General features: G+C 43.6%; 1 protein-coding gene across 1 annotated transcript in view; it reads left to right on the top strand.

The window, feature by feature from the left end:
- The window catches only part of MED24 (mediator complex subunit 24), a 1,193,465-nt gene that overhangs the window by 605,465 nt on the left and 561,121 nt on the right, over window positions 1-26,879 (top strand). Inside the window, exon 19 of the mRNA XM_044055033.1 lies at window positions 5,826-6,001. Coding sequence (XP_043910968.1) covers window positions 5,826-6,001 — 176 coding nt within the window. The remainder of the gene's footprint in view (window positions 1-5,825; window positions 6,002-26,879) is intronic.

Raw genomic sequence — 26,879 nt, 5'->3', positions numbered from 1 at the left:
CGAGAGGTGCTGTAGTCCATGTTTGGCCCTCCAGTCTCCTTTATGCTTATCCTCCACTGCCTCTCATCCCCAAGTTTCTTCAGAAGGCACTTTGCCTGAAGAGCACATTTATCCTCATTGTTCCCTTCTGGCTTTGACAGGTGTGGTTCCCCTTCCTTTGATCTCACCTAGTATGTCCTCCTTGGATGTTGAATCATATTCCAGACCTCCTGTTTCACCCATTAGGGCAGATTCACCAGGATATTGCAGGCCTCAAGTTGACCACATGGTTTCTCCAATTCCGATGATGGCTGGACATTCCAGGCCTTCCTCCCCAGTTCAAAAATTTCTAGTCTCGTCTCATAAACCTTCAACTAGGAAAACCTTCAAAAGTAAATGGAAAAGGTTTTCCTTTTGGGCTCATCAGAGAGAGAGAGAGATCATTTTACTGCCCCACTTCTAGCTGTTCTAGATTTCCTTGCCTCAGTTTTTCAAGTTGGAGAAAGTTTTTCCACTGTTAAGTTTTATTTGCCAACCATCTCTAGGTATCACATCAGAGGTGATGCTTCTCCTTTAGCATCATCAAAATTATGTAAGGCCTTTCTTAAGGGTACCTTTTTACTTAAACCTCCAATTAAGGGCCCTACTCCACCTTGGGGCACCACTATGGTTTTGCAAACTTTAGAACTTTCTCCCTTTGAGCCATCAGCTAAAGTAGATCTCAAGTTTCTTTCCTGGATAGCTGTCTTTCTGGTGACAATAACTTCTGCAAGACAAGTATCTGAACTCCAAACACGATCTTCCAAACCTCTGTATTTGATATTTCACAAAGGCAGGGTTACCTTGCACACAAATCCTTCCTTCTTACCAAAAGATGCCACTGAAACTAACATCAGTCAAGTGATCAATTTGCCAGTTTTCTTTCCCAGATTTGAAAGCAGAGGAGAATACATCCTTCACCTTCTTGACGTACATAGGCAACTAGGCAACTTCATTTTTACCTTCACAGGACCAAGGAATTTATTAAAACTGATCAATTATTTGTCTCCTTTACTAGTAATAAATTGGGAAAACCAGTTTCAAAAACTACACTGACTAAATGGATAACTGATTGTATTTCTGTATTTCCTATGTTTATTCCCTGAGAGGCATAACCTTACCAAGAAAACCAAAAGGACATTCAACCAGGCCAGTGTCTACATCGGCTGCTTTTTGGGTTAGAGCCCCGTTGATATTTGTGTAGCTGCCACTTGGACCCATAATTTTATTGCTCTTTACAAATTGGACATCTCCAGAAATAGAGATGCCTTTGTTTCCATGGGAGAGAGAGAAAAAACTTCCCATTGAAGGCATTGGGAAGTAGCAGACCGATTTCTCCATGTTCTCCATGGGAGAGAGAGGAAAAACTTCCCATTGAAGGCATTGGGAAGTAGCAGACCGATTTCTCCATGTTCTCCATGGGAGAGAGAGAAAAAACTTCCCACTGAAGGCATTGGGAAGTAGCAGACCGATTTAGTTTGGAGTCCTACTACTTGTCACCTGAAAATGTACCGTAAGGATCATTTACTGCAGTGAGAGTTTTCACACGTCAGCAGGAGAGTATGGGGAAGGTTTGTCAGTTTATAAAGAGCAATTGAAATGTGTTCTGGGAAGAAGGAAGGAAAGCAAGAAAACAAGATCACATTACCAAGGCAGGCCCCATCATCTGCCATTTTGAGGGAAACGCATGGTGTGATTTTGAGGCATTAAAATCGAAGAGAAAATAAAGATACAGTGATAACATTTTTATCATTAATAAAAAAATGTATTATGACTTGTACTTCATTTCTGTAACCCTTTTTTAATATTTTGTAAATATCATAATTACTTGTATTGGAGCTTTTCTCCTCCGGTCTCCACTGAAAATGGGCCCCTGGTTCAATTGGACTAACCCGGTTAACAAATGTTAATAAATAAATAAATACATGTTTTTTGAGTTGTAAGGTGGAGATTTCCTTTAAATACAGTGTGTTGTCTATGACAGGAGTCTGCAAGAAAAGGTGCAACCCCATTATATGATGAGGGGAAGGGGCTGCAGCCTCATCTATCTTTGTCAAATGTTTTAATGCCCAGGACAATTGACACAGATACAACTACATGGTCTTGCACTCAAACCTTTTCCTAACATTATATGTCTGCCAAAGATTGTGTGTCTAGGGCTGGGTTCATGCTGTATTAAAGGGAATGCAAAGTATTCCTCCAACATGACAGAATTGCCTAGAGCCATGTTTTACATTGTTGAGTGGCTAGCCCCTGTCATAGTGTGCATTCTATGATCAATGTTCTCCTATCTTGAGGATATTGCCGACCACAGTAAAAAGGGGGGTGATGATGATGATGAATATATTCCTCCACCCAGCAGTAAATCAACTACCCTATATATTGGATCAGCTGTGGGAATTGCCCTTAGTAGATGACTGCAGCAGCCATCCACATAGAGATCAAAGTACAGCTGTATAGGCAACTTACTTCAATATTATGTTTCTCCAATCCATTACCTTGATTGCTTGTGGTGCCTAGAGACCCAAGGTAGGCAGCCTTTCTCCCCCCCCCCATTTAGTTGTCCATACTTCTTGGATTCTTCCTTTCCCTTGTTTGGGTCCCTCAGGGACATAGATTCTCCACATCTCTGACATTGCCGTTGGGAATTTCTCAGTGTTTTGGACTTAAGTTTAGTAGTATTCAGAGAAGGAGTAAGAAAGATCGTTAGATATTATGGGTGAGCACCAGCTATATACCAGATGTGTGAAGATGCCCAATGTGAGTTGATGTCAGCCTGACCAAGGAGGTGACTTGCTCAGCTCTGAAAACCTAGCTGGCTGTAGTATATGCCTGCAGCACAGATACCTTAGTTGATGGCTACAACACTGGCCACACACGGACATGTAAGAATATGGTAAGTTGCCTACACAGCTGTACTTTACCTTTGCTTTGATTGTTGTGGACAGCTGTGCACATGTTACAATTATAGTACATATTGACAAGAAAAGGCTTGCTGTGTTTTAACAGGTTATATATTATAGGTTCATAGGTTCATACTAGGCTGTCTGCCCGAGGACATTTACAAGCCTAGCCCATAGTTTTGTGGCTTACGCCACCCCTTTAGTATGGGGAACTATAACCATTATTTTGCTGTGCCTCTGTCGAGCAGTGACACTGAGGTAATCCCTGGGGTATATCTGCGATCTCCCATCCATTGGTCAAGATTTCTCTTGAACAAGGCCAGCGAGGTGCTCTGCCTCACATATACCGGGATTTTGTTCCACAGCATAGGGAGCCTTTGGGTGATGAATCTATCCCTCCAGCACGTCCTATTAATAGCCGTGTCAAGGTTTAAGTCTCCCGCCCTTGTGGCTCTGACGGATCTAGATTTTTTGAGGTGAAGCATATTCATCAAATCTGGGTTTGACATGGCCTTGTATGTCAGGCAAAGGTTACCTCTGAGCAGGCGGTAAGCGACTGAATAGAGTTGAAGTTCTTTCAGTCGGGCAGCATAGGACAGATGTTTGAGACCCTTTATCCTTTTGGTGAGGAACTTTTGTGGCCTCTCAAGCTGCTGCAGGTGTCGGGTTAGATACATTCTGAATGGGGCATTGTACTCCATCATTGGTCTGATGAGTGATGAGTATAGGGAGACTATGACCTCCCTTGATCTAGATGAGAATCCCTTCATGATAAGGTGGGCAATGTAGAAGGTCTTCCTAACTACTTTGGCTACATGGGTGTCGAATGACAGACTACTATCAACTTGGGTCTCCAGGTCCCTGATAACTTCTTCTGTGCTCAGTGGATTACCACCTATTTGGTAGCTAGGGGTAACCTTGTTTTTCCCGAAGGGTATGACTATGCATTTTTTGGCATTTAACTTTAGGCCATGGCTCTGGCACCAGTTATCCGTTTCTGTGAGACCCTTCTGAAGGATATCTGTGTCAGATGTGTTTTCTACTATGGCCCAGTTTGCAGTCATCTGCAAACTTTGTCAGCCATAACCCTCCTGTGTTTGCTTGTACTTGGGAAAAGTAGATGCCAAACAAGAGTGGGCCCAGGACTGAGCCCTGTGGTACACCACTTGTGACAGGCTTTGAGTCTGACATGGCGCCAGCAACTCTGACCCTGTGGGTTCTGTCACTCAGCCAGTTTGCAACCCATCTTGTGATGTATGGGTTAACATTTAAGCTGATGAGTTTTTCAATGATACCCGAGTGGGGTATTGTATCGAAGGCCTTCGCCAGATCGAGGTAGGCTGTATGGACTGCCTTTCCCTCATCAATGGCTTTGGTGACTGTTTCGAAAAAGTCAACCAAGTTTAGAAGGCATGATCTGCCTTTGACAAAGCCAAACTGGGATGGGTCCAAAGTCTGCAAATTCCCTATGTCTTTATTTATGAGATCCATTATGATCCTCTCCATGGCTTTACAGATAAGGCTTGTCAAGCTAATGGGCCGGTAATTTCCAGGGTCGGTGGAGGCACCGCGTTTGTGAAGTGGGACCACAGTTGCAGTGAGCCACTCCCTGGGTACATATCCAGAGGTAAGACTATGATTAAACAGCTGTCCTAGCTGTGGGTTTAATTCCTCGTTGAGTTCGTGGAGCACACAGCCGGGGACACCATCAGGTCCCATGGATGCTGTGTTTTTTGCTTTGGAGAGAGCAGTTCTCACTTGGGCGTTGGAGATGTTTGGGGGGCTGCAATCGCTTGGTATAGATATCTCTCCTTTTGGGGGAGGGGAGAAGTTTGCACTGAACCTGTCAGCCAGTATGTTGGCAATGTCTGTAGGATCAGTAATCTTCACATCATTTTGAACTAGTTCTGAACATATCTGGGAGCTCCCTCCCAGGTTTCTAACATATCTAAATAAGGCCTTATGATTGTCTTTTGAGTCTTTAGCTATTTTTCTCTCAAAATTTGCTTTGGATGATTTTATGAGAGCTCTTAGTTTTTTACTTATAGTGATCAAGGGTGTCTTACCTTTTAAGGATTTTGCTCTATCTTGTAGTAGCTTCCTCCTTTTGTTGTAGAGTTTGTTTATGGCTGGGGTCCACCAGACTGGACGCTTGCCTTTGGTACAAAGAGTCTTTGTTTTGCTTGGGATTGCCTTATCCATGCAGTCCTGCAGGTGCTGGTAGAAGGCATTTGTAAGTGATTCAGCGGCTTGAGTACTGTTTTCCGCCGGCTCGGGGGCCTTAAAGGAGACCACACTAGTCTTTAGAAGTGTGAAGTCGGCTTTTGAGAAGTTCTTTACTGTGGTCTTTTTTATTTCAGGTGGGGGTGGGATGAGGACCTCCAGCGAGATTAGTTTGTGATCTGATCTCACCAGTGATATGTATTTTGAATTCATCATTCACTTTTTATTTAATGTTAAATCTGATTATGTCTTTACTCTGCCATTTGTTTGTCAATTTCTTTTAACATGTTATATCTGCTGCATTTAAAAACTCACCAAAACTTTTCTTTTAATGAGTATAACACAGAGGCGACTTATTCAGTAAAAACTTTGGTAATGAATTGACATGCTTCCTAGTAAAGAAATACAGTTCTTTATTGACTAGTCCTAGAGTAATGGGATGAAGTGGTTATGGACTGCACTAAAGGAGACAAGATGAAGAGAGACAGTATCCTAATGCGCAGAGTACAATGTTTTTATTCTGTTACATTTCTCATCACATACTAGGTAACATAAATTTACTTTTTGATGCTTAGAGATAGATATTTAATGTGAAGCAGTTGTATGCATTTTTTGCAAGTTGGCATGTCTCTGTATGCAGTCAGCAAGCTGTCTGAATTTTATATACTGTCTCTTTCTCAGAAAATAACAGATAATATTAAAGGAAAGGTTTGCAGTATGGCAGTCTGCGCAGTGGCATGGTTGGTGGCACATGTACGGATGCTGGGACTAGACGAGAGAGAGAAATCTCTCCTAATGATTAAGCAGCTTGCATCACCTTTGTATGGTGAAAATCTATTGCAATTTTACAGTGAAAGGTAAGAAAAAAAATGCCTTAAAGAAATTTGAATCGGTTTAGCTGTACTCATTTTCTTCAGTGGATATTTATAATGGGGGGATTATTGGTTTTAATAATGTACAACACTGTACACCCCCTGACTAGCTGAATTTTTTAAAGGAAAAGGGTATCAGTAAGTGAAATGATCCAGATGTGTGTTACTGTGCTGAAGTTATTTTTCTCTGGCTGATAAAACATTATTTACTACATTAGATACGTGTTTAAGATAGCTGTGTAAAAAGCTCTCAGTTCATTTTCTGGAATACAGTAAATGCTAACATTTTTGTTTTGGTTCCCTTTTTACTGACCTCAAGTGATCTTAACCTCATTGTTACTTCTCTGTTCCTTAAAGGAATGAGGACAGATTAAATATCACTGGGAGAATAGAACTCATAGCAGCAGAGCATAGAAAGGGTTTGGTGGTGTTGATCAGACATGCACTGGACTGTTATAATTAGAGTGAGAAGGCAATAGCAGCAAAAGCCAGAATGCTTGGGTTTAATCCTCCAGATGTAGAGCCTAGAAACAGAGAGGAACACTGCTGCTTTAACATGCCCAGTTCACACAACAGCTTGAGTACTGTATGTAGTTCTGAAGGCAATGCGTGGAGAAGGGTCATCAAGCTGCTTGAAGGATTCCAGGGTAAAGACACCATAAGGGTGCATGAAATGGAAGGAAAGGGATACAAAGATTAGGTAAGCTGGAGCTCATTTTATTAGAGGACCACAAGAGGTGAGAGGATGTGGTATGGATGCACATTATCTCATTGGGCAAATCTGTAAAGGTCATGATAAACAAGAAAGATTTGAGAAGGGACACACGCACCAGATTGTAAGGACTGACTGCTCTTTGGATCAGTAATCTATAAAAATACTTCTTGGCAAGAGTTGTAGAATCATGGAATGAATTACTGGAATGGGTTGTGGAAAAGGGTCTTCATGGAGATGGAATATTATAGGGACTTAAAAGCCTATATCTATTTTCTCCTGCTGGCTGATGTTCTTCGTGTTTCACTGTTGCAGCCATTACATTTGTGTAATCTGCTTGCAGTTTGCCCTCAGTCGGCCTGATTAACAAAGTCTTGGGTTCTGCGTCGGTTGCTGTCCCTTCTTCCATGACGTGAGGTCATCAGGGGTATAAAACATGCAGCCGACGTCATTGCATCAGTCTTTCTTGCCATGCTGTGCCCAAAGCAGAAGCAGTTCGCAGATGTGGGTCGGCCGACTCCTGAAATTTTCGTTTTCGAGTTTCAGAACCAAAGTCTTCAACTTAAAGCTAAGTACCTCGTTGGGGAAACGTTTTCTTGCTCCTTTCCAATGTCAGTAAAAGTTAATATTGCATTACTTGTGGAAAGCAAATACCACATAAAGATTTTCATTTGTACTGTATTCCTTGCCTAGGCCCTGAGCACAACATACCGGTTTTGTGCTTTATTTAATCAGCGCTCTATCCATCGTTAGTATATTTTTGCCTCTAAATATTTCGGTTCTCTGTTTAATTATCCAGAAATGTCGTCGGTTAGCCATCCGACTGCAGGTATTCCGAAAAAATGCAAAGAAAGTTCCTTTTCAAAAATCCTGTTGCAGATCCAGAGACTATTTCTCAGGGGCCCAAGAGCATTAAGGCTTCTACTGCTAAAAATCCTACCCCTTCTGATAGAGACTCCAGGACGCTGGATAGATGGGGCAAAAAGGTTTATACTTCTGCAACCTTGGCAATCAGAGCTTTAAACTGCCAATTTCATATGTTAAAATATCAGCGACATATTATTGGACTGCTTAAACAGAAATTATGTTGATTCGTGACTGTGTGGAAAATAAAGATTTACAATACTTAATGCATTCTGCTGAACAAGTTGGAAAACATACAATGTGGTTTTGCTTCTTTAGAGGCCTCTTGCAGGGCTGTTGTTACTGGGTCTGTGCTTAGAAGGCATGCTTGGCTTAAGGAGTAATCTTTGCCTGATCATGTTAAAGCTAAATTGTTGGATGCTGCTTTAAATCAGGACTGCCTGTTTGGCAACAAGGCTGAAGAAGTTCTTAAAAAGATGGAAGGTAAAGCTAAATCTATGCAAATTGATTTTTTACAAGTGCAACCTCCAAGATTTAGTAGGCACTGGCCTACTAAGAATTGGTCCTTTCCAGTCCCTTCCAGGTCCTCTCAAGCCAAACCCGACACAGCAAAAACCCCAGGTTTCAGTCCCAGGAGACTCTCAGAACTAAGCAGTGGGGGGCCTCCACTTCCAAATCTGGAAATAACAAAACACCCCCTATGTGGTAAACAGTCTCAATGACTTCCTTTTAAAATTCCCAAGCATTTATCTTTTGACCGCCCCATTGTGGGGAAAGATTGCTCTTCATGCAAAGAACTGAGAACTCATAACCCAGGACAAATGGGTTTTAAATATAGTGTCCCAGGGATACAGATTTCTTTTCCACACGTTGCCAACACCAAATGGGTGGCCAGACCTGCTCCCAAATCAGTGGGCAGAGGCTCAAAAACAAGTACTTTCCCTTTTAAGCCTGGGGGCTATTCAACTGGTACCAGAAGAGGAAAAGGGACAAGGTTTCTACTCCAGACTTTTCCTGGTACCCAGAAAAGACAAATCATGGCATTCAATCCTGGACCCTGTCTACTCTAAACACCTTTCTGGAGATTCCAAAATTCAAGATGCTGACTCTTCACCAATTACTTCCTATGCTAGGCAAAGATGCCTGGTTGGCAACACTAGATTTAAAAGAAGCATACCTGCACATCCCAATCAGGGAATCTTGCAGAAGATACCTACGCTTCAAAGCAGGCTACACGCATTATCAGTTCTCTGCACTGCCCTTTGGCTTGTCTACTGCTCCCAGGGTATTCTTAAAGTGCCTGGCTCCAGTTATTGCATTTTGCAGGCAATGAAGTATTCAAATATACCCATTCCTTGACGGTTGTCTAATTCAGGCAGAAAGCCAGGGCATACTTTTCAATCATCTGGCATTTGTAAAAAGGGTTCTAACTTGTCTGGGGTACACCATAAACGAAAAGAAATCACAACTGGTACCCTGTCAACATATTATATTCCTGGGAGCAAGCTTGAATACAACTGCCCAGATGGCTTACCTCATGCCAGAAAAGCAAATTCAACTGGTAACCTATTTCAAACAAGCGGCCACAAAAACCCTGCTATCTGCAAAATAAATACTGCAAGCCTTGGGGTTCATGGCCTCCTGCAGTCTTCTAATTCCATATGCAAGACTGCATATGAGGAAACTACAGTTTTATCTAAAAAGTCTGTGGAGTCAACATTCTCGCAGCCTCGAAACAATGATTCCTATCATACCTTGCCTACGCCTGGAGTTCCTCTATTGGGCATAGGCCTGCCACCAAAACAAGGGACTACCCCCTGCCACCCAAACCCTAACTACAGATGCATCAGACTATGCATGATGGGGGGGGGGGGCTCACCTGTCAGGGAAGTGCATTCAGGGCAAAAGGAACCCAAGTCAAATGCACCTACATATCAATCAAAAAGAAATGTTAGCTGTACAGAATGCTCTGACAGCCTTCAAGGACTGCATTCTTCCAGGACAACTAATGGTAAAGACGGACAACACCATGGTTATGTGGTACATAAGCAAGGGGGTACATATTCCTACCCCCTCTGCAGACTAGCCATGGCATTGTGGAACACAGCCTTGAGCTACCAAGTGCACTTACAAGCTCAATTCCTGCCAGGAAAATTGAATACACTGGCAGGCGGACTAAGCAGAAATCTCATGGACCCACACGAGTGAAAACTGGAACCAAGGATTTTCAACATGTTGACAAGCGAATGGGGGAGCCTGGACATAGATCTATTTGCCTCCCCCCAGAACTACCAGTTGGACAAGTTTTGCACAAGGACTCCCAACAAACAAGCCTGGAAGGTGGATGCTATGTCCTTCAGCTGGAAAAACCTATCAGTCTGCATCTTCCCCCCGCTGCCTCTGCTCTCCAGAGTTCTACTAAAAGTCAAACAGGACAAACCAAGGATGATCTTGATTGCTCCAGACTGGCCACGCCAACTCTGGTACCCCCTCCTGCACAGTGTGTCACAGTTATCTCCATGGCACCTACCTCAGACCCCTTCCCTGCTCTCTCAGCAGGAGAACCAAATTCTGCACCCTCAGCTTCCAACATTGATCCTTGCAGCCTGGCTAATCACTTAAATTCACCCTTGTCATCCCTCAGCAAACCTGTGATGGATGTCATTTTAGAGGCAAGGAGACCAAGTACTAGAAAATCTTATGCTGAAAACTGGAAAATATTCTGTGCCTGGAACCAGTCTCAAGGGATGAGCACAGCAGCACCCAATTTACCTCAGATTTTGCAGTTCTTAACTGAGATGCTTCACAAGGGCCTGTCCTTTTCTTCCATTAAAATCTACGCCTCGGCCATTTCAACTCATTATAGCACAGAACCTCCCCTCTTCTCTCATCCTCTGCTCAAGCAGTACTTTAGAGGGGCCAAAAACTTGAGACCACCCAGGAGAGCTCCAACCCCTGCCTGCGACCTTAACTTTGTATTGGAGAAACATACTCTACCTCCTTTTGATCCAGCTGCTACTGCAGACTTAAAATTTCTTTCTTGGAAAACAGCTTTCCTTTTAGCAATCACTTCAGCTAGAAGGATATCTGAATTACAGGCTCTTATGGCAGTGGAGCCTTTCATCATCTTTCATGCAGACAGGGTGTCACTCAGGACCATTCCATTCTTCATGCCCAAGGTGGTATCCAGTGTGGCTCTTAGTCCATTCATTTGCCAACCTTCTTTCCCAATCCACAGAACAAAGGGGAATGGATTCGGCATTCCTTGGATGTGCACAGATAACTTAGATTCTACTTGAACAGGACTAAACCTCGAAGAAAATCAGAACAACTGCTGGTAGCATTTGCTGCAGGGGCAGAGGGGAAGGCTATTTCAAAACAAACCATTTCTAAATGGATAAGCCATTGCATTCATTTCTGCATTAAGCACCATGGAAAACCTATCGCCCAGGGGATCATATCTCACTCCACCAGGGCTGCATCTATTTCTGCTGCCTTTCTCAGAGGTGTTCCTACCAGGGACATCCTAGAAGCTGCTATTTGGAGTTCTGTATATACTTTCACCAAGCATTATCATTTGCCAATGTTCTCTAAATCCAGAGCTGGCTTTGCCACTGCTGTCTTGCAGGGCCTTGTTGCTGGTCCTAATGCTAAATAAACTCCTCTTCCCAACCATAGCTTTGGGAATCTACCCAAATGTAATGACTGCAACAGTGAAACACGAAGAACATAGTACAGTTGTGTACACTTACCATAAATATAGATGTTCGAGTGTATTCACTGTTGCAGACCTGGTTACCCTCCCTCCAGCCAACCTGACTTCTTCTGGCTATACCGCTACTTTCCATTACTATGCTTAAAAGCCTTTTTGGTGTATTTGCTTTTTGTTGGAGGTATACCTTTGTGTTTTTATGTTTATTTGCTCCCCATTGGGGGGGGATCCTGACATCTGGGGCAAAAAAAACTGATGTTATGATGTTGGCTGCATGTTTTATATCCCTGACATCATGGAAGAAGGGACAGCAACTGACGCAGGACTGTTAATCAGGCTGACTGAGGGCAGCCTGCAAGCAGATTACACAAATGTAATGACTGCAACAGTGAATACACGTGAACATCTACATTTATGTTAAGTGTACACAACTGTACTTTTTTCCTTCTTCTGGCAGGCTGATTTGGGTAATATAAAGGGTTTTCACAAGCAGCCATCGTCTTTGGCATGTGCTTACCCTCACATTGATGACCTGTTATAACATTGAGAACGCTGATGTGGTAATGTTGCAGAGTGATAGGTCAAAGGGTTCCTTTATGAAGGAGCAGCAGATGAAAAAGAGTGCATCTGAAAGGATATTTTATAGAAAAATGTTCTAGGAGTTTTTGGGGAATACTAACAGGAAACAGAGAGCAAAGATGATGCATTATGTTGAGAAGAATATAATTGAAGGAAAGATCTAGATTTAATACAGATAAACTATTAAGACTGATGAAAGAAATAGACCACAGAAAGGAAGTAAGACCTAGAATGTTAGAAGATTAGTTAACAGATGAACACAGTAGTCAGTCCCTAGCATTTCTTTGTTGAGTAGATTTTTGGCCTTTTGGTTTTCAGCTAAGTTGACCACTTCCTCAGACTTAACAGAAACCACCTTTGAATCAGGAATGTCAGGAATGTCACCCATCCCAGTTTTAGAACCAGTCATTTTTGAGTATCAAAACTTTTAAAAAAAAGTTACATTTGGTATGATGATGGGATTTCTGGTGTGTCAGTAGTCATGCTCATACTCCTTCCCATGGCAGAGGAACAATAAAAAAAAATGAAAAAGATACGGTGTCTTTTCCATCCAGTCTCAACCTGTGGGTTATCAGATCCAATGCCAGCCATTTTCAGAATTTTCAGACTCCTCTACCCACTGTTGCACTCTCTCCTCAGATCTTATTTGCCATTATTGTGTTCAGATTGTCAGTAATGAGCTCTGCCTGTCTGTATCCTTTGGATATTTCTAGCAAAAATATTTTCAACCAAATTTATTTCTCTACCCTGTTTCCTTGCTGATTTTTTTTTTTTGGTGGAGTACTGTGTTGTGGTACTATGGTCACCTCTAAGCTTCAGGGTTCAAAAAGTGCATGTTGTGTGGGCATAAACTGCTGCCTCAGGATGTCAACGACAAATGAGTACACTGTTGGGTGCTGCCAGTTTATATCCTGATTGAGAGGTACAAAGCTTGTCATAAAGGGTCTCCTTAAGTCTGCATCTTTCTCGGCCTCTTCTCCCTCCCCTAGAAATAAGCCCAGTAGGTGGGAGAAGGGGGTGATCCAAAGAGAAAGATACCAAGACTGCTGAAAAGGAGAGAAACTCTCGCAAACAGCCATTTCATCTTCCGAGAGCTTGCCAGAGCCAAAGGTTCATCAGTCTTTTGTCCTTCCAGCTACAACCCCTTCAGGTCCCTTGGTGCTGACTCAGCCCCCAGTCCCGGTTCTTATTTCAAACTTCCCAACCCTTAGTATTCAAAGCCCCTTTCTAGTTAAGGATCCGATGGCCTTCCTCCCTTTGATCCATCAGCTATAGTTTTCATTATAGCCTTTGTCATGGAAAACTCTCTCTCTCTAGTGACTGTCACATCAGCCAGGAGGTTTTCGGAATTTCAGACATTATCTTCCATACCTCCTTACTTGATTTTTCATAAAGATAGTCACCTTAAGAGATAACCTGTCTTTTCTGCCCAAGGTTTCTTCTGAATCTGCTTGTTTTCTTTCTAAATTTCAGTAACAAGGGAGAAAATTTGCTTCATTCTTTGCTTGTCCACAGACTGCTTCTTTCTGGATAGGATCAAAAGTTTCAGAAAATTTTGATCAACTGTTTGTTTCCTTTTCTAAAATACCCTAGCCAAATGGCTTTAAGATTGTATTAATTTGTGTAGTCTTTGAAAGGAATCCCTTTACATTTGAAATCTAAATGTCATTCAGTAAGGGCAGTAGCTACCTCACATGCCTTTTTCTGTCAGGCTTCTATTGAGGATATTTGTTCTGCAACTGCTTGATCTGTTACTCATACCTTTGTGCTCCTTTACAAAGTAGATGTACATCCAGATATAGAGCTTCATTTGATACCATTGACTTGCAGAATGTTCTCTGCTAGGGGCTCTCTGGGTTTTTTACTGGCTAGGGACTCTGTCCAGCAAGTTGTAACCAGACGGATAAGACAACATTGGATATGAAAGTTATGTACTTACCATAATGATAGATCCATATTGTCCGTGTCCGTCCATCACAGCCATCCCTCCCTTTGTGCTTCTCCACATTATTTCTATAATGAATGCTCCTAATTGGCCTTGGTGGTCAGGCCTAGAAGCCTGTACATTAGGATCTCTTTCTATGCTCCTCTGTTCCTGATTCTTCTTAATTCTTCATCATAAGTGTAATTTATAGTAGTTCAGGGTTTGTCATCATGGGTCATATTCATTCTGAGAAGAGAGTGCTACATTAGAGGCTTATGGTAGAGGAGATGGAGTTTTAGTCAAATGATTTTGAAAATGGCCAATGTCTGATCTGATAACACAGTTTGTGACTGATGGATTCATACAACACAGAACTCTAGTTATGGTAAGTACATAAACTTTCATTTCTTTTCCCTTAATCCTCACTTTCTGTGGCTCTTGGAAGAGGAGACAAAATGAAGATGGAGGTCATTGAAGAAAAAAATGGAAGAGAATAACCAGAAAGCAGCTAGGAATATGGTCAGAAAGTTCTGGAAGAATCACTAACAACATGGCATCATGTCCAGAAAATATGGCAACAGGAATCATGGGAAAAGAATCGATCAGATCCATGTAGAGCCCTTCAAGATCTGCGATATATTAGCAGAATGCTAAAACAAGCAACAAAAACTTGATCTCATGGAGGAAACCTTAAGCTCACACCCAGATGAGATAAAACTGCAGAAGTCCAAAGTGGACCTGAAGAGTAAAATGACAGAATGAGAGGTTCTACAGGAAAACGCATTCAAGAAGATAATGGAGCTGGAGGACAGCGCGAGACACGAGAATCTGTTGTTCAACTTGATACCTGAAGAATATAAGTTATTGTTTGAAGTTAATGCAGTTGAGCTCCTGGACTACAGTATCATGAGATGAGTTCCTAATCAATAACACAGTTTTTTCTGCCACCACATCGAGTAAAGCAACCTTGACCCGTAATTGTAAGATTTCATAATTAGTTAAATGAGATGTTGTAGGTGCAGTTACGGCAGGGAAATAATCTTATGTAGAACTATGAGGATCTTCATGGAAAATTATTATTTTCAACAGACAAGCAAAAAAAAAAAAAAAAAAGAACAAATTTTTGCCAGCAATTTGAGTATGTGGGAAGGCTGGTTTGAAATTTTGATTACTGTGTTTAGTCTCATTTAAGATCCACGTTCTTGGTGGCACATAGATGTTCCTGAATGTGAGCCAGGCTGTAGAGATCTTGGGAAGGTGTCAGTGCAGTAAGGGGATAATTCAGGGCCCACTATTATTGTTTTATAAGGGCAATGCCAGGGAACATAAGGACTGACATCTGATCAATGCAGAGGCAGATGCTTGATCCCTTATCTGCTGTTCAAAAAGGAGGAGGAAAGGTTGCCCAGGAGAAGACCATGTATCATTCAGGAAAACAGCGCAAAACCTGGAGAGTAACTAAAGGTCATTGAGTCTGGAAGAGCATTCAGTGGAAAGTGAGAAATGGTATAACAGCTGAAAAAGGGCCCACAACAATACCAGAAAAGTGTAGTGTCCCGGAAATCACAGAAGCATAGGTGAAAACAGCCCTTTCAAAAGCCAAAAACACAACATCAATGACGCCAGATGGTGTCCCAGGCTGCATCTTGCATGAACTACAGAACTAATAGAATGGCACACAGCAACGGTTATTCCGCTCCACAAAGGAGGGGCCACAGCTGACCCTGGTAACTATCGCCCCATAAGCCTAACTAGCCTAGTCTGCAAGGTTATGGAGCGCATCATCATGGAACTCATTAACAAAGACATTGGGAACCTCCAAACACTTAACCCGACCCAATTTGGCTTTAAGGGCTGAACCTGGTTGACTTCTTCAAGACAGTCACCAAGGCCATAGACGAGGGAAAGGTGGTTCACACAGCCTACCTTGATTTCGCCAAGGCGTTCGACACCATTCCTCACTATTCCTCAGTAGGGTATTATAGAAAAACTCAACAGCCTGAACATAAACCTCTACTTCATAGATGGGTTGCCAACTGGCTTACAGACAGGACTCACACGGTAAGAATAGCGGGCTCCAGGTCCGACTCTAAACCAGTCACAAGTGGTATCCCGCAAGGCTCGGTTTTTGGGACCCCTACTGTTCAGCATATATTTCTCAGAAGTACAGGCAAACACAGGAGGACTATGGCTAACCAAGTTCGCCGATGACTGCAAACTGGGAGCCATAATTGACTCTTCGGCTGACACGGACATTCTTCAAAAAGGCCTTACTGAGACAGACACCTGATGTCAAAGTCATGGCCTCAAACTAAATGCCAAAAAATGCATAGGCATCCCGTTTGGGCAAAACAAAACACCCACGAATTACCACATAGGTGGCAGCCCCCTTAATACAGAAGAGGTAATAAGAGATCTGGGGATCCAGGTAGATAGTAATCTCTCCTTTGAGAATCATATTGCTATAGTAGTTAGGAAATCCTTCTATGTGACCCATCTAATTACTTAAGGGGTTCACATCTAGAAATAAAGAGGTTATAGTGCCCCTCTACTCGTCACTCATCAGACCCATCATAGAGTACAATGCCCCTTTTGGGATGTACCTCACAAGACACTTACAACAGCTGGAAAGACCACAAAAGCACCTCACCAGGAGGATTACTGGCCTCAAACATATGTCCTATGCAACCCGACTGAAAAAACTCCGGCTGTACTCGGTGACATATCACTTACTCAGAGGTGATCTCTGCCTGACTTACAAAGCCATGTCCAACTCAGAATTGATGGACATGCTCCACCTAAAGAAATCCAAGTCACTGCGAGCCACACGCTCTAGTGAGCTAAACCTCACCACAACAATAAATAGAACAGCTGGAGGGATAGATTCCTGTCACAGAGACTCCCCATGCTTTGGAACAAAATTCCTAACTACATTAGGCAAAGCCCCTTACTAACACTCTTCAAGAGAAGCCTTGACGAGTGGATGGGTAACAGAAAATACACCCCTGGGATCACTTCATTGGCTCTGCTTGACAGAGACTCAGTTAATTAATCAATGGGGCGGGGAAAGCCGGCACACTCTGGCTAGGCTTATAAATGCCCTCGGGCAGATAGCCTAGTACCTACCTGTTAACCTATGACTGTGTTTTTGCAGTGAATAGAAGAATTTTTGTTGGTTGTCAGATTGTCCTCTCAGTTTGTCAGCATGGGTCATCTTTTCTTCTTCCGTTCTACTCTTCGCTGTATCTTCTTTGTAGTTTTACCAACAGGGAGGGCCAGGCATGCTGTGAAATTTTAAATCTTTGTGGCCTAGAAAGTAATACATGTTCTCGGGGAATAGAGTTACTTATCATTTCTGTGATCCCCTTGACATTTAATTAAACGTACAAATATGTTTGAATGTGAAGTAGGATAACTCTGCTACTTAATGCTGTCTTCTTCGTGCTAATTTTTATAGTGTGCAATCCCAACATGGTAAATGAAGCAAAAAGTGTCTGATTTTTATCTGAAGAGCTGTTAGGCTTAAGCTGGTACCAGCCTATGTAGTTTGTAATGAAGATGACTGATTTGACACCGAGTTCTGTACTACTGTTTAAATCATTGTATTTCACACCAAGAGCCTTCCCATAAGCAGTGGTCTTAAAGCTTGTATTGCATTCTAATTGGGTTAATTGCGGTGGTGGTGCTGCTGTAGCATTGTCGCCTCATAGCAACACGTTGTCCCGTTCGATTCTCAGTTAGAGCGTCTTCTGTGTGGAGGCATACGTGAATGGGGCGTGCCTTCGTTGAAGGTTGTGTGTCAAGGCTGGCAACCCGGTATGTAAAAATCTACTACCAATCATTAGTGGACTGGAGTTCTGCTGTGGCGACCCCTAACCGGGAAAAGCCGAAAGACACGAACATTGCATTCTAATTGGGTTGTTGGTAGATGTGATGGGTTGCTGCATACACAAAAATGAGCCAACTCAGCTGCCTTGGCAAGCAGAAGGCTAAACTGCTGAACTTTTACGTGCAGATTTGGTTGAACCAACATGAAAGCTGTAACTGGAATACTTCAGGGTTATTAGGAACAGCTGGCTGAACATGATAAATGTGATTCATTACAAGTAGTTTCCCCTGAGGTGAGTCTGTCCCAGTGTATGCTGCTGGGGGAGTTGGGTTGAAGAAGCCTTTAACATTTGCAACAACTAGGGGAGGTGAGGTACAAGGGGATAAAGTGATTTAAGTAGTTGGATAAATGTATGAGAGATGGCCTGGCTACTAGGGCAGTGAGGAGTGCTTGTCTGCTTGTAATTCACTCAAGCCATTCCTAGACTTGGGGGGAGTAGGGGTTTGGAAGTAGGTCAAACAGTACAACCATAGCAGGGACGTGAGGGAGCACTGGTTTCCTCTAGATTTTGGGAAAAATGTCTTTGCTTTCTACCACCACAAGTGACTGCTTATGAATTAAGAATGTTTTCCTATTAAGTTAGCTGCTGTTCAAAGTTCTTTTTCTTATTAGGGTTCATGTTTTTATATTATTTCTGGTTACTGTTATTAAATATCTTGAAGAAATTGTTAGATGGGAGCTTTCATGAAGATGTTTAAAGCAGCAAGTATAAACAAGTACAGCTGCATGTAATGATGGATTTTTTTTTAAATTGAGTAGCCACAATAGAGACTATAAAGGACGTGTGGGGTAGTGCACCAATGACAGGTTTAAACTATTGGTTACAGCAGGCAGAGACTATCCACATTGTATCTAAGTGAATACAATAGGAATATTGACTTGGAATACAAATGGTCTACTAGACCCTAATAAAGAGAACAGAGGACTGAAGAGAGTGGAGTTAAAGTAATGTCAGTGCAGAGGACTTCTTTAACTAAGAAGGAACACCAAAGTTATTTAAATAAATAAATAAATAAAATGAATAAATAAATAAATTTAAGAAACTATTGAAATTTGGATATTCAGAAAGTGGTTTAATTGCATTTAATTGCAAATGATACTCAGCAGAAGGGGATGAGTTAATAGATAGTAAGGGAAGATGTGTAGCAGCAAGAAAGGAATGGAGATGTAAAAGAGTAACCCCTCTGTTCAGATTACCTTCCACAGAAAGCAGCTTTTAGTGAACTAATTAGTCTTAGGGGGAGATAGCAGAGATAGCATTTTTTTTTTATAAAGAAGGCATGTCGAAAATGGGGGGGGGTGTAAAGTGGTGTTTGATTTGCTATATAAAAGATGTCAGGAGTGGACCTAGATTGACAGGCTGTGTCAACAGAAGGGGGAGGTGCCTCAAATTTCTGTTGATTTTTGGGTTTGGGTTTGATAATGTAACCAAGAAGAGTGAGAGGGGGAATGTACTTACTCCTCATCAAGATTTGGCAGTTGTGGTTGCCTGGGTAGGTTCTGTACACTTGCATTTAGTCCACCATCAGTACTACCTATTACTCTTAGTATAAGGTTTGGTTTCTGATTTACCAAGGATATTTTAAATGTATCCCAATTGGGTCTATTGTAGTTGGTCGAAATTTAAATTTGTCCAAACTCATGGACCGAGACCATATTATCAACAATTTAAAAAAGTGAAGTCCAACTACAAAGTACAAACAGAGTTGCTCAGATGCCATGGTATAGTGGGGTAATAAGCCCTTTCCCCACTGTAGTGCAATTTTGGCCTTAAGTATATATAATTAGCAGAGGGTGTTGGCATCCAGGGAGGACACTGTTTTTTTCTAATTGGTTTTCAATATTTTAAATTGTCCAGCATATGGTCTTGACCGTGAGAGTTTAGATAATTTAAAATTTTGATAAATTAAAATAAATCCATCCCATTTCCAGGTCTTTTTAGGCTTTAAAATAAACAAGGACAAGACTAGATCTCTTATTTGTGACTTCATCCAGTAATCATCCTGCTTGTGGAGACATGGCAAGACAAAGCATATAAGGATTTGGATCAAAAAGAACACTGTATCAGTAACAAGTGATGGTTGAGAGGAGACTAAACTAAACATAATCTGAAAAGTAAAACAAGTGCAGTTCCTTAACATGGAGCTGGATAGCAGAATTCAATATTTAGTATTTAAAGATGTTCTTGGCCCTCTAGTACTCTTGGCTAGGCTTATATAGGCCCTAGGGCCAATAGCCTAGTACCTACCTGTGAACCTATGTATGGCAGATATACTTAAACTCCTGTGGGGGGAAAATGTGAACTACATTAAAGAACAAATTAAAGAATTTTGTATGGGAAGGTGGGAGAGCTAGAGTCACTTGGGAAGAGTTAATGCTGTCTTGCCATCAGTGAGTGTTAACGCTTCCAGATATGAATCGTCACTTGAGCCTACCCAACTCTGCTTGATTTACTTAATGTAAATGGTGGAATATCTCCCTAAATAGAAGTTGTTGGCCTGTAAAACAGAGGAAGAACATGCTACCTGGAACAAAACTGGCTTTTGGGATCTGTTAATTAATCCTAACTTAAAGTACACCTTGCATTATGTAGCATGGGGGGGGGGGGGGCAGTGTTGGCATAATGGTTAAGACATTTACCTGGCAGATGCAAGGTAAACAATTTGATTCTTACTTTGTGATTATTGATTAGTCTTGTAATAATCTGCAGATTGATAGCCTTGAATTTACCTATGAAAGCTAAGGCAACAAATAAATAAATGCCCATGTTGAAGGCTGCTAAAAGGAGAGTGTTACCCATATGGTTTCCCTAGAAGACAGAAAGGTCTGAACAAATGTGTCAGTAAGCTGGGATAAAGTGGAGAAATCTAGGAAAGGAACCTGTCTTTTGAGAAAAGTTTGCAAGAAAGGTTCATTAATTCACTGAGAGGAAGCTGAACAAGTCTTTACCCTTTCAGATAGAGAATTACTGCCGTACCCCAAGGGTTGATGGTAAAATATAGACAGAAACAACAAAAAGAAAAAGGTGATATGGGAGGGCTGCTGGACTTGCTCAATTTCATGGTGCAAGCTAGGTGTCCAGACGCAAGGGTAAAAGAAAAATAGCAAGAACCTACAAGATTATCTGCTTTAGTTTCATATAAGGTAAAGCATGAATGGGAGAGGAGACTTAGTAAGCAGTTTTGTAAAAACTGTGTTTTATAACCTATAAGGTTTGCAGTTATGCCACCAAATCAGGGGGATTTAGAGTATTTGGGTGGAGATGTCTTCACAGACATTTTTACACTCCAGCTAAGCTGAACCATATGATGTGAGAGTGTTCAATCTCGCCGTTTGTTCTTACACCTGGGTTCGGAGCCGATCCTCGGCTCCATGTCGGCCGCTTGACAAAGCTCTGCATCGAGAAGAAACTCGAGACCAACCTAACTCCCACAATCCCCCTCTGCCTTTACCTCAGATCTAGTTTGCCGCTGCAAAGATCGCATCACTTTGTTGAGCTCGGACCACCTGAAAGCTAAGATTGATTATTTCTTATAATTCTTTCATTAGTTTTTTGTATTCAAATATTTCAGATTGAGTGTTTGTATGTGTGAGTAGTGTATCGAGGGTTTCTCGGGTCCGTATATAAGTTTTATATACTTTTTATACTTTTGAGTTCCCTCGGGGCCTACCCCACCCTTAACTGGATTTGACTGCTGGATGTGACTTAAGTTTCAGGATTTGACTATTACTGGCTTTGACTTATTCTCTGGATTTGACATTAATTACAGGATTGTACACACTGTTTTCTGGTTTTATTACCATGTCAGAAAAAGCTAAGTCTGGCTTTAAACATTGCCAATGTAGACAGAAGATGTCTGTCACAGACAATCATAGTTCCTGCGTCTACTGTCTTGGCCCTCTCCATCTGCAGGAAGACTGCTCTAGCTGTCATTCATTCAGTGGAAGGGTCATGACAGATAGGCGCAGGAAACTTATGGATAGGGGTCTTCTAAAACCTACTTTTCAAGAGGCTCTGGATGCATCTGACCAGGCATCTAAATCCTCGAAGGAATCGAAGACGTCGGAGCCCAAGTCATCGGCTCCGAGCTCTTCATTCAAGGTTCGATCTCCGGTTCCACAGACTTCGGGGCCAAGTGTTGAACTGTTGTCAGTTACCGAGCCTCGAGTCTTGGAACCGGTGACGGAGCTCCCTCCTCCTGCACTTTTGAGGTCGGCTCCGTCTTCGATTCCTTCGACGTGTTCTTCCAGGCCCCTCTCCGACACCGATGTGGACCGCGTGGTGCAGAAATTGATGGAGAATACGGCCTTGTCCAAGCTCATCTCGGTCTCCTCCCAGCTGGTGTCGAGACTCGAAGGCCTTCCCCTATCTCCACCTGTTCCTCCTCTGAGGCCTATTCAGTCTTCGGAGCCGGGAGAGGCTGACCTGCTGATTGTGGAGCCCTCGGTTCCAGAGCCGTCCCTTTCTCGGTCGGTACCGTTCACCTCGACTCCGTCGGATCCAGTACTGGAGTCTCGGAGCCGAAGATCCATCCTGGGTTCTGGGACTGAGAGTCGGACCGATGTTTCGGTTCCGACGCTCCCTCTCGGGGCCTCGGCTTGGATCGACTCGGCTCCGTCCTCTGGTTCGATGCCTTCGGTACCTGTCTCGGGGATTCCTCTGACTTCTTCGGAACCGGGGGATACCTCGACTCGGGACCCGGGGGCTTTCGAACTCATGAGGAAGGTGTTGTCTGTTCAGACAACCACTTCAGCAGATACAGCTTCTCCTTCCCATAAAGGGCCGTTATCCTCCTCTGCACCCACGGCTACGTCCAAGCGTCGAGCACCAGTGTCTCAGCCACCCCTAGAGGGTGCCCCCTCTTCCTCGGAGGCTTCTTCGGATGCCCCTCCGAGGAAGTTCCGAGGAAAAGATTGTATAAGAGGAGACACTTAGATTCTCCACGAGAATCATTGACATCGGACACTGACTTAGATGAGTCAGAAGGGTCCCCAAAGTCACCCTCGGAGGATGTCTCTTTTTCTGACATCCTGGAGATCCTAAAGCAGAGAGGTGATTGGCAATCCCTTCCCCCTTCTGAGGATGAGTCAGTCTTGCTGAAGGCATTCGGTGCTCGCCCTTCCTCCTCCTGGGTCACTTCGCCCTTCGATGAGTTAATGGAGCTGATTGCTCGAAGGGCGTGGGAGACACCTGACACGGTGGAGCCAGTCCCTAGGAAGCCTAACAAATTTATTACTGCCCCCCAAGATAAGGCTTATCTGACAAAGGAGTGCCAGTGGGCGCTATGGTGGTGGCAGCAGCCACGAAAAAGGAGATGTCGGAATCTTCCTCATCTGTCCATCCGCCTAATAGAGATTCTAGGACTATGGACAGATATGGGAAGCGCATTTTTAGTTCAGCGGCTTTTTCTATGCGATCCCTGAACTATTTGACCCACTTTACACGACTACAGAGGGATCTAGTCAAAGAGTTGGGAGATACCCTCCAGGGTACTACAGATGCTGCTGTCTCGGAGAAGGTTACAGCACATCTCAACACCCTTACTTCTATTGTTAACTCATCCATGAGGCTGATCTCATACGCAGCCGAAGGATCGAGTAGGGCAGCAGCTTCAGCGATTGCTCTTCGTAGTCAGTCCTGGATGCGCTTATGTTCATTTGCGGAAGCCTTCAAGTCTTCCTTTACTAACGCCCCATTTGATGGTGCCACTCTCTTTGGCCCCAAAGTAAAGGAGACCCTTACCCGGTGTGAGCTAGAGGGAAAGACTCTGTCTGCTGTCGGAGTCCGTTTTTCAACCCCATCCAGACCGTACCCCAAGGGGCAACGAGGTGGAAAGATGTGGTTTCGAAAACCCCAGGGTTCTTTTCCGGGCGCACAGGGTGATACACCCTCCAGAGGCAGAGGAGGGGGTAGAGGTGGAAGACGTCGCCCTGGCGGCAGAGGGGGTCCGCAAAACCAAGGTGACAGGGATACACTCCCCGGGAAACCTTTTCATTACTCCTGAGAGGAGGCCCAACTGTCCTGCTCTGGAGGCAGTCGGGGGTCGCTTAGCTTTGTACCCACAGGCCTGGCAAAATCTAACATCAGACAATTGGGTAAAAAGCGTTGTTACCAGAGGCTACAAAATTCCCTTTCTATTGCCCCCAATTCCACAGAAAAGACTTCCAGATGTGCCGCCCCATCTGCGAGGCCCTGCAGCTACAGAAATTTCAAAGCTGCTAGAAAAAGAGTCATCCAACCAGTCCTAGCGGACCAAAGAGGATTCAGAACTTACTCAAGGTTCTTTTTAGTTCCAAAGAAAACAGGGGACTGGAGGCCAATTCTGGACCTGAGCAAACTCAATACCTTTATCAAGAAAGAAAAGTTCCGAATGGTCACGCTTCAATCGATCCTTCCATTCTTAAAGAAGGACCACTGGATGTGCTCAATAGATCTAAAGGACGCATACTACCACATCAAAATGGCCAGGGCGTCCAGGGATCACTTGCGCTTCCGGCTGGGAGCCAGTCACTTTCAGTTTCGAGCCCTGCCCTTTGGTCTGACCTCAGCCCCCAGGGTCTTCACCAAATGTATGGCAGTGGTAGCGTCTCACTTGAGGCGGCTCGGATTCCAGGTGTTTCCGTATCTGGACGACTGGCTCCTTTCTGCCACCACCGAGCGTCGACTGATTCAGGCCAGGGATTACACACTACAGCTTTGTGTTCATCTCGGAATTTCTGTAAATTTCTAAAAGTCCTTACTACAGCCATCACAGCATATCTCATTCATAGGAGCAGAATTGGATACACAGTGCTTAATTCTAAGGCTTCCCCCAGAAAGGATAGCATCCCTGCAAAATCATATATCTCTTCTTCTCTCTTCCAGAAAGTCCCCAGCGAAACTGGTTCTGAAGGTTTTGGGCCTCATGGCAGCTTCTCTCATTGCCATACCCTTGAGAAGACTGCATATGAGGGTTCTTCAATGGCTTCTGTTTGCACAGTGGTCGAAAAGCTACCCCTGACACACGAGATCTACATCACAAACACATGCAAGTCGCACCTGGCTTGGTGGCTTCAAACTTGCAATCTATCCAACGGAAGACCCTTTGTGCTACCCACTCCAACAGCAACAGCAACAGTGACCACGGACGCTTCCCTGATAGGGTTGGTGGGCATCTTTCAGGGACAGACAGTCCAAGGCGAATGGACCAATTTGGAATACAATCTGCATATCAATGTTCTGGAGTTGAGGGCAGTGTTCCTAGCGTTGCAACACTTTGCTCCCCTTCTTCCTCTAGGGACAATTGCAGTCCAGACGGACAACATGTCTGTAGTTTGGTACATAAACAAGCAAGGGGGAACCAAGTCTTATCAACTATGCAGAGAGGCCATGAGAATCTGGCAATGGGCGGAGTCCACGGGTCGCTTTCTGATAGCAACGCACATCCCGGGGTTATCCAATGTCATAGCGGACAGGTTGAGCAGAGCCATCCTGTTACCTCACGAGTGGTCCCTCAAACAGTCAGTTGCGAAGGAGATTTTTCGCAAGTGGGGCCAGCCTTCCTGCGATCTGTTTGCGTCTCCAATGAACGCCAAATGCAGGAGCTATTTTGCCCTATTACCCCCTCCAGGGGAAGTCCCAAGGGACGCTCTGGTTCACGATTGGCCCCCGGGTCTCCTGTACGCTTTTCCTCCTGTTCCCCTGATTTCTAAATTTCTGCAGAAAGCCAGCAACCTGCAAAGGACAATTATCCTCATTGCCCCATTCTGGCCTCGTCAAATATGGTTTCCCTTTCTTCTAGAACACCAAATGCGGGAACCCTGGATCCTGGACCCAGAGCCGGATCTACTGACCCATTCGTCAGGGGCTCTCCAGCCGTCGCTTCTCTCCCTCAAACTAGCAGCTTGGCTGCTCCGCTTCCCTTCTTAGCCAGGTCTGATCTTCTATCCCCTGCAGTTCAAAATATCCTGGTGGCTTCTCATAAAGCATCCACTATGAGGACTTACACCAGTAAATGGAAGCGTTTTGTACATTGGGCAACTGCACAACAACTGGATCCCTTAGTAGCTCCTCAGAATAAGGTCTTGGAGTTTTTGACCGAATTGTTCCACCAAGGAGCTTCTCCTGCCACTTTGAGAGTGCAATTAGCTGCCATATCAAACTTTCATGTGGGAGAAAGTGGGGCTCCTATTATGGCTCACAGGCTTTGTAGGGCGTTTCTAAAAGGATCCTTCCACATTAGACCTCAAGTTATAACTCCTACTTCACCTTGGAACTTGAACCTTCTTTTGTCTCAGCTGATGCTACCACCTTTTGAACCAGCCTCTTCCTGTCCTTTGAAGTTTTTGTCATGGAAGACCCTTTTTCTGGTGGCTATCACATCAGCCAGGCGGGTATCTGAGCTTCAGGCTCTTTCAGTTCAACATCCTTATTTGATTTTTCACCCTGACAGAGTTTCTCTTCGCACTAATCCATCCTTTCTTCCCAAAGTCTGCTCCGTTAATAATATTAATCAGTCCATTGAATTGCCCACATTTTTCAAGAATCACTCCAATAAATTGGAATATATGTTACACAAGTTAGACGTTCATAGACAACTCAGATTTTACTTGGACAGAACAAAGGATCACAGGAAAACAGACCAGCTCTTTGTAGCCTTCTCAGACAACAAGAAGGGTATGGCGGTCACAAAACGAACCTTGTCTTAAATGGCTTACTGACTGTATTGTCTTTGTCTACACTGCCTCTGAGCAGACTTTACCTGTCAAGCCCAAAGGCCACTCCACAAGATCAGTATCTACATCCCTGGCTCATGCAGCTCGCCTACCGTTAGACACTATTTGTGCGGCTGCTACTTGGTCTAAACCACATACCTTCATCTCTCATTACAAAGTGGATAGGATTTCTAGGGACAGGGCAACCTTTGGTTCCACTGTGCTCAGGAACGTTCTCCCTTGAGTTCCTCAGGAACAAGGAGCTAGGGACGCTACCCAGGTGTAAGAACAAACGGCGAGATTGAACACTCTCACATATAGAAGTTATGTCCTTACCATAACGTTCCATGTGGAGTGTTCATCTCGCCTTTGTTCTTACATGCCCACCCTCCCTCCCTCAGGAAGAACGTCCAATTTAGATGCCTGGTTTGTTCTCCGGCTTCTGCCTGGAACAGTTGTTGTACTATGTGATTACGTGTTTGTTGTTGG

This window comes from Protopterus annectens, chromosome 13.part0, assembly GCF_019279795.1.
Source record: "Protopterus annectens isolate FY-2018-M chromosome 13.part0, PAN1.0, whole genome shotgun sequence".
Lineage (NCBI taxonomy): Eukaryota > Metazoa > Chordata > Ceratodontiformes > Protopteridae > Protopterus > Protopterus annectens.
Note: the sequence above shows the minus strand (reverse complement) of the source record. Positions and strands in the feature narration are given on the sequence as shown.